Source organism: Cebus imitator, unplaced genomic scaffold (assembly GCF_001604975.1).
Source record: "Cebus imitator isolate Cc_AM_T3 unplaced genomic scaffold, Cebus_imitator-1.0 Scaffold53, whole genome shotgun sequence".
NCBI lineage: Eukaryota > Metazoa > Chordata > Mammalia > Primates > Cebidae > Cebus > Cebus imitator.
In genome coordinates, this window is record NW_016107368.1 from 5,257,228 (window position 1) to 5,265,448 (window position 8,221).

Sequence of the window (8,221 nt, forward strand, 5' to 3'; positions counted from 1 at the left end):
AAAAAAAAAAAAAAAAAAAAAAAAAGTAATACCAACCACAGATAAAGCTCTTACCATGTGGCAGGCACCTGGTGAGGGCTTCATTCATTTATCCCTCCCCTAATCTTCCCATGGCGGGGAAATATTCCATTTTACGGTGGCGAAACTACAGGAAGGCCCCGGTGTTGCCCATCTGACCCTGCGTGGGTGACGGCTCCTCTGGGCCTCAGTTTCTCCTTTGCGGGATGGAGTGCTTGGTGACCTATGTCCTCCCCATCAGTAGGACCCATCTGTGCCTCAGATTTCTCTGTCCACATGGGGCTTGTCCAGCAACGAGAGCTTGAAGCCTCAGTTTGCCCTCCCTACACCTGGCTCCCCCATCAAGGGACCTTCGAGCCTCAGTTTCCCCTCCCCACACCTAGTTCCTCCCTCAGCAAGGGAGCTCCAGGCCTCAGGTTCTCCTCCCCACACCTGGCTCGTTCCTCAGCAAGGGAGCTCCAGGCCTCAGGTTCTCCTCCCCACACCTGGCTCGTTCCTCAGCAAGGGAGCTCTGGGCCTCAGTTTCCCCTCCCCACAAGGGCTTGTCCTGCAGCAAGGAAGCTCCAAGCCTCAGTTTCCCCTTCCCACAGCGGGACTCGCCCCTCAGCAAGGGAGCTCCAAGCCTCAGTTTCCACTCCCCACACCGGGGTTTGTCCTGCAGCAAGGGAGCACCGGGCCTCAGTTTTCCCTTCCTGCCCGAGCCGCGACGGGACGAGGGAAGCGGGTGCTCACCAGATAGTAGATGGACAGCACCCCGGCGCCGGGCTCCAGCAGCGCGTCTTTGAGGAGCACCCGCAGCGTGACCGCGCGCCTGGTGAGCGCGCCCCCCGGCCCGCCGCAGCCCCCCGCCCCGGCCCCACCGCCGCCGCCGCCTCCGCTTCCTCCGCTGCCGCCGCCGCCACTGCGGCCACCGCCCGTTCCCGCATTCGGCCGCTCGGGGTCCTCGGCCTCCGCCTCGTCCTCGTCCTCCTCCGGCGCCTCCTCGCCCGCGCAACCCGCCGGGGACAGCGGCTCCGGAGCTGCGGGCGACGAGAAGCTATAGAGAGGCCGCGCGTCCCCCGCCGCGGTAGCCGAACGCCGCGCGCCTCCGCCCTGCAGGGCCCGCCGTACCTGCCATGGCCGCGCCTCCCCGCGCCCCGAGCCGCCGCCTGCGGCTTCTCGGCACGTGACGCGGCCCCGCCCCGGGGAGGGAGGAGGCGCCCCAGCCATTGGCCGCAGCCGGGGCCGGGGGAGGGGCTCGGCGCGCTGGAGTGGGCGGGGAAACTGAGGCCTCGGGGCTGCCCACGCGGGAGAGATCAGGAACTTAGCCTTCCCGGAACATTCGGGAAACTGAGGCCTGACGCTCCGCTCCATGGGATGAGGTGGTGACCGGGAGCTCATTGGTGCCAGTGGGGAAATTGAGGCCTCGCTGTCCAGGGATAGCGGTTGCAAGGTGGAAGCCTGGGGCAGGTGCGCGGGTGGCTCAGCCTGCTGCAGGGAGAGGAGAAGCTGAGGCTTGCGCCCACCGCGCTTAAGGACCTCAGGCCTTGGCCTTTGGGATCAGGAGAGAAACGGGTCCGCGGGGACAATGCAGACTTCAATAGGGAACAGCCTCGCGCAGACACAGGTGGAGTCAAAGCGCCCAAGCCGGCCTCAGTCTCTAAAGGATTAACTCACACCCTCCTGGGCGGCCCTCGACTGATTCCACGATTGGACCGTAGCGGAGCCCGCCAGCCAATGATAAGAGCCCATGTATTTCACCCTCAACCAATCGGTAGCAAGCTGCTGGATTTCCCGCGCCAGCCAATCCGTATTAACTATCTGATTACCCCAGCTGGGATTTGACCAATGGGCAGACTTTCACATAGACCAATCAGACGAAAGCTTTAGTTCTGAGCTCAAACAATCAGAGGCAGGGACTGGACTCAATCGGCCAATCAGCTCCGGGTACAAGGCCAGCCGAGTCCGGCCTTCCATAACCCTTGGGCGGGGCAGGTGGCAGGGCCGGGCAGGTTGCGCGCCCCGTCAGTGCAGTCCCGGCCTTTGTCCTGGACCCTGTACCGGGACCGTCGTCCCCGAGCCCGTAACGCTGGGATTTCCCCACCACCCTGGCACGGCTGAAAGTCCGGGATGGGGACTTCCTGAAGCTACGGGGCACCGCGGGATGGGTTCAAATGGGGGTAGCTTTGCCCAGACCCCCAGTCGAGAAGTGGGGACGGGACAGTAGGGGTGCGGGGGAGACTCTCCAGGGCTCCAGGGAATGCCGTCTAGAAGAAGACTTGACAGAGACCAAAGGCTGGGTACATGTGAACTATTATGATTATTATTGTGCAGTCCAGGCACCCTGTAAGGGCCTCACCCTGACTGTCCAGCCAACCACGGGCATCCCCAAGGCTCCCAACTCAGCATAGCCCAAACCAACCTTGGTTTATTTCCCCAAGTCCTTACAGGCTTCCTCTTTGGCTGTTTTGTCCCCTGCCTTCCAAAACCCTAAGCCACACCTCCAGCCTCTTGCACCTGAATCCTGGCCATCCCAGTGGGTCTCAGGCCTCCAAACTCATGCTCCATTCCCCAGAGGGCTCTTTCTAATATGCACCTATTACCATCTCCCTCCCATATTATGTTTTTTCTTTTTTTGCGGGGGGAGACTAGGGTCTCCCTCTGTCACCAGGCTGGAGTGCAGTGGCACGACCTCAGCTCACTGCATCCTCCGCCTCCGGGGTTCATGCAATTCTGCCTCAGCCTCCCGAGTAGCTGGGACTACAGGCGCGCGCCACCACGCCCAGCTAAGTTTTTTGTATTTTTAGTAGAGTCGGGGTTTCACCATGTTGGCTAGGATGGTCTCCATCTCTTGAACTCATGATCCACCCGCCTCGGACTCCCAAAGTGCTGGGATTACAGGCGTGAGCAATTTTTGTATTTTTAATAGAGATGGAGTTTCACAGTGTAGAGCAGGCTGGTCTCAAACTCCCAACGTCAGGTGACCCACCAGCCTTGGCCTCCCAAAGGGCTGGGATTACAGGCGTGAGCCACGATTTTCTTTTATTTTTGAGACAGGGCCTTGCTTTGTCTCCCAGGCTGGAGTGCATTGATGCAAACAGCTGACTGCAGCCTTGGCCTCTAGGACTCAAATCATCCGCTTGCCTCAGCCTCCAGAGTAGCTGAGACAATAGGCATGCAGCGCCGTGCCTAGCTCATTTTTAATGTTTTTGTAAGAGAATAGGCTCTCACTGTGTGGCCCACGCTGGTCTCCAAGTCCTGGCCTTAAGCAGTCTTCCCATTTGGGCTCCCAAAGTGTTTGGATTAAAGGCGTGAGCCACGGCACCTGCCCTCCTCCCATGCTCTAAATCCTCCTGCGGCTCCACATTGCCTTTGACAAATAAAATGAAAACTGACCGCCGTGGCTGGGTGTGGTGGCTCACACCTGTAATCCCAGCAGTTTGGGAGGCCAAGGCGGGTGGATCACTTGAGGTCAGGAGTTCGAGACCAGCCTGGCCAACGTGTTGAAACCCCATCTGTATTAAAAGTAGAAAAACTTGGGGAGGGAGGGGAGGGTGGGGAGGGATAACATGGGGAGAAATGCCAGATGTAGTATGCGCCTAAAGTTAAACAAGTAAATTTATAAAAATATATATATTATTTTTAAAGACAGGGTTTCACCATATTGGTCAGGCTGGTCTCGAACTCCTGACCTCAGGTAATCTGCCTGCCTCAGCCTCCCAAAGTGCTGGAATTACAGGCGTGAGCTACCGTGCCCGGCAAAAAAAAAAAAAAAAAGAAATCCTTCTATAAAGATTAAAAAAATAAAAAAAGTGGAAAACCTTAAGGCCGGGCGTGGTGGCTCACGCCTGTAACCCCAGCACTTTGGGAGACCAAGGCGGGTGGATTACTTGAGGTCAGGAGTTTGAGACCACCCTGGCCAACACGGTGAAACTTTGTTTCTTTTTTTTTGAGATGGAGTCTAGCTCTGTGGCCAGGCTGGAGTGCAGTGGTGAGGATCTCGACTCACTGCAACCTCCACCTCCCAGGTTCAGCAATCTCCTGACCTCGTGATCCGCCCACCTTGGCCTCCCAAAGTGTTGGGATTATAGGTGTGAGCCACCGAGCCCAGCTGAAACTCCATTTCTACTAAAAAACACAAAAATTAGCTGGGAGTGGTGCCGGGCACCTGTAATCCCAGCTAAAAAGGAGCGAAACCCTGCCTCAAAACAAAAACGAGAAGAAAACAAAAGCTAACTGCTCTGACCTCGCTTGGTACAGCTGATACTATCAACTTCATCAGACAGCTCCGTGGACGAACACACCGTCCAGAGTCCCACGGCCCTTCTGTGCTTTCTAAAACACCTGTTCTGCTGTGTGTACAAAATCCGGACAGTCCAGCCCTGGTAACTTAAGGAAATTGACTTTGTAATGTTAAAACTCCCAAAAACGCAATCTCCAAGGCCAGATGGTGTCATTAAGGAATTCTGCCAAAGGTTCAAAGAAGAATTAACACCAATTTCACATAATCTCTTCCAGAAAATGGAAGAGGTCACTTCCCAGTTCATTATATGGAACGATGACCCTAATACCCAAAACCAGATAAAAATGGTAGAAAGAAAGCAGGCTCCACCCCACATCCCGCATGAATACATGCAAAAACCCTTAACAAAATATTAGAAAATACAACTCAGCAATACAGAAAAGGAATTACACACCGTAACAAGTGGGTTTACTCCAGGGACACGAGACTGGTTCAGTATTCCAAAATTAATCGATTGTCCGCCATATTTAACAGGCTGTAGTAGGCAAAATCATGGTCCCCTAAAGATACCCACACCCCAATCCTCAAAATCTGTGAATATGTTAGGATACATGGCAAAGGGGGTTGAAGATCGAAGGTGGACGCCAGGCACAGTGGCACACACCTGTAACCCCAGCATTTTGGGAGGTCTAGACTGTAGGATCACTTGCACCCAAGAGTTCAAGACCAGCCTGGGCAACATAGCAGGAACCTGTGTCTACTAAGTGATAAATTAGCCGGGCGTGGTGGCACCCAGAGGTCGTACCACCTACTCTGGAGGCTGAAGCTGGAAGATCGCTTGAGCCTGGGAGGTCGAGGCTACAGACTCATGATCGCCCCACTGTACTCCAGCCTAGGCAACATAGTGAGAACTCATCCTTAAAAAAGTAAAATAGGCCAGGCGCGTGGCTCACGCCTGTAATCCCAGCACTTTGGGAGGCCGAGGCGGGTGGATCACAAGGTCAAGAGATCGAGACCATCCTGGTCAACATAGTGAAACCCCGTCTCTACTAAAAATACAAAAAATCAGCTGGGCATGGTGGCGCGTGCCTGTAATCCCAGCTACTCAGGAGGCTGAGGCAGGAGAATTGCCTGAACCCAGGAGGCGGAGGTTGCAGTGAGCCGAGATCGAGCCATTGCACTCCAGCCTGGGCAACAAGAGCAAAACTCCATCTCAAAAAAAAAAAAAAGTAAAATAAGGGCCCGGCGCGGTGGCTCACTCCTGTAATCCCAGCACTTTGGGAGGCCGAGGTGGGTGGATCACGAGGTCAAGAGATCAAGACCTTCCTCACCCAATATAATGAAACCCTGTCTCTACTAAAAATACAAAAATCAGCAGGGCATGGTGGTGCACCCCTGCAGTCACAGCTACTCGGGTGGCTGAGGCAGGAGAATCACTTGAACCCAGGAGGCGGAGGTTGTTGCAGTGAACCAAGATGGCACCACTGCGCTCCGGCCTGTCTACACAGCGAGACTCCATCTCAAAAACAAACACTAGAATGTTCTAGAGCTTGCTAGCAGGATAAATATTTCCATTCCGGGCTGTGGCCAGGAGTAGGCTGCTGTGGTGGCTGTGAGAAATAGACAAGCAGCCTGGAGGTATTGGCCGTAGACGTGCTACAATCAACTTTTTTTTTTTTTTTTTTTTTGAGACAGAGTTTCACTCTTGTTACCCAGGCTGGAGTGCAATGGCGCGATCTCGGCTCACCGCAACCTCCGCCTCCTGGGTTCAAGCAATTCCCCTGCCTCAGCCTCCCGAATAGCTGGGACTACAGGCACGTGCAACCATGCCCAGCTAATTTTTGTATTTTTAGTAGAGACCGGGTTTCACCATGTTGACCAGGATGGTCTCGATCTCTTGACCTCGTGATCCACCCGCCTCGGCCTTCCAAAGTGCTGGGATTACAGGCATGAGCCACTGCGCCCGGCCACAATCAACTATTTGATCAGGATACATCCTTCTGTAAAGCTCCCGGACAGCATGCCCAGGGTGGGGACCTTTCTCAAAAGGAGGGGTGGCTTTTCCGTGTCCTCATCATTTCTTTTTTATTACAAAAAACAAACAAACAAAACTACGATAAGGCTGGGCGCGGTGGCTCCCACCTGTAATCCCAGCACTTTGGGAGGCCAAGGTGGCGGATCATAAGGTCAGGAGATCGAGACCAGCCTGGCTAACACGGTGAAACCCCGTCTCTACTAAAAATACAAAAAATTAGCTGGGCGTGGTGGCGCACACCCCTTTAGTCCCAGGTACTCAGGATGCTGAGGCAGCAGAATCACTTGAACCTGGGAGGCAGAGGTTGCAGTGAGCCAAGATCGCGCCATTGCACTCCAGCCTCGGCGACAGAGCAAGACTCTGTCTCAAAAAAAACAGTAAAACAAATTAGCTGGGTGTCGTGGTGCCCACCTGTAGTCCCAGCTCTTCGGGTGGCTGAAGCACGAGGACCGCTTGAGGCTGGGAGGTCACGGCTGCAGCGAACCATGATTGCGCCACTGTACTCCAGCGTCGATGGCAGAGTGAGACACCATCTAAAAAAAACTTGCAGATGGAATTAAAGTTGCTAGTCAGCTGACTTTAAAATAGGGAGAGTATGGTGGATTACCCAGGTGGGCCCAATCTAATCATTAGCGTTCATCAAAGTGAGAGAAAGGGCCAGGCGTGGTGGCTCACACCTGTAATCCCAGCACCTTGGGAGGCCAAGGCAGGCAGAATACTTGAGGTCAGGAGTTCGAGACCAGCCTGGACAACGTGGTGAAACCCTATCTCTACTATAACTACAAACATTAGGCAGGTGTGGTGGGCGGCGCCTGCAACCCCAGCTAGTCAGGAGATGGAGGCAGGAGAACCTCTTTGAACCCGGGAGGCCGAGGTTGCAGTGAGCTGAGCTCTAACCGTTGCACTCCAGCCTGGGCGACAGAGATTCCATCTCAAAAAAAGAAAAAGAACAATAAATAAATAGCTGGTCACGGTGGCTCACGCCTGTAATCCCAGCACTTTGGGAGGCCATGGCGGGTGGATCATGAAGTCACGAGTTCAAGACCAGCCTGGCCAACATAGTGAAACCCGGCTCTACTAAAAATACAAAAAAAAAAGTAGCTGGGCATGGTGGCAGGCGCCTGTAGTCCCAGCTACTTGGGAGGCTGAGGCAGAATTCCTTGAACCCGGGAGACGGAGGTTGCAGTGAGCCAAGATCACACCACTGCACTCCAGCCTGGGTGACAGAGTGAGACTCCATCTCAAAAAGAAAAAAAGAAACATAAAAATAAAATAATAAATAAATAAACAAAGAGACAGACCACGTCCCTGTATTTGCAGATACAGCCAATATTATTCTCCCATTCGGGCAGCCTCATACTTTATCTCTGTTCTCAGTTCCATGCTGGAGAGGCCGGGATTTCCCTAGGATCACTGGACCTGCCTGGTTCAGCCTCCGCCCAGCCCTGGCAGGGGAGGGAGTTGACGGGCAGACAGAGGAGGGGAAACTCCCCTGGAACCTGTTTCTCAGCTTCCCGGCCCAGCTGGGACACCCGCTGCAAGGAGAGGCCAGGAGGAAGACCCTGGCCCCAACATGGCCTCTGCCCTGAGGCCACCCCGGGTCCCCAAACCCAAGGGTGTCCTGCCTTCACACTACTATGAGAGCTTTCTAGAGAAGAAGGCGCCCTGTGACCGGGTAAGGTAGGGCAGGGGACTGGCCCTGCTGGGCTACCGCGGGCAAGTGCAATACCTCTCTGAGCCCCAGTCTCCCCACTCGCCAAGGGGGGCGGGGTGGGTGCCGGATGGGGCAGGGCATGTGCTGTGGGCTGGGGAGGATTCTGGCCATCTGTCTCTCTGTCTCCACGAGTCTTCGGATTTGGTTTCTTTTTCCCTTCCTCTCTCCCTGGCCCGGTGTGTCTCTTCCGACATCTGTCTCAGTTCTTCTCTCTCTCTCTCTGTCTTTTTTT

The 8,221-nt window shown here is 54.8% G+C and overlaps 2 protein-coding genes across 6 annotated transcripts in view; one reads left to right on the top strand and one right to left on the bottom strand.

The window, feature by feature from the left end:
- MPND (MPN domain containing) overlaps nt 1-1,196 on the bottom strand; it is a 16,699-nt gene extending 15,503 nt beyond the window's left edge. The window contains exons 1-2 of one of the 2 annotated variants that reach the window (XM_017528421.2): nt 1,129-1,196; nt 751-1,037 (exon numbers count right to left, since the gene is read on the bottom strand). In XM_017528421.2, the coding sequence (XP_017383910.1) occupies nt 751-1,037; nt 1,129-1,135 (294 nt within the window). In that variant the 5' untranslated portion in view covers nt 1,136-1,196. The remainder of the gene's footprint in view (nt 1-750; nt 1,038-1,128) is intronic. The other variant, XM_017528422.2, reaches the window with a different exon arrangement.
- A 758-nt stretch (nt 1,197-1,954) lies between these two features.
- The window catches only part of STAP2 (signal transducing adaptor family member 2), a 19,967-nt gene continuing 13,700 nt past the window's right edge, over nt 1,955-8,221 (top strand). For 3 of the 4 annotated variants that reach the window (XM_017528426.2, XM_017528427.2, XM_017528428.2), the window contains exon 1: nt 7,720-7,950. In XM_017528426.2, the coding sequence (XP_017383915.1) occupies nt 7,849-7,950 (102 nt within the window). In that variant the 5' untranslated portion in view covers nt 7,720-7,848. Of the gene's footprint in view, nt 2,298-7,652; nt 7,951-8,221 lie in introns of those variants that run through there. The other variant, XM_037738434.1, reaches the window with a different exon arrangement.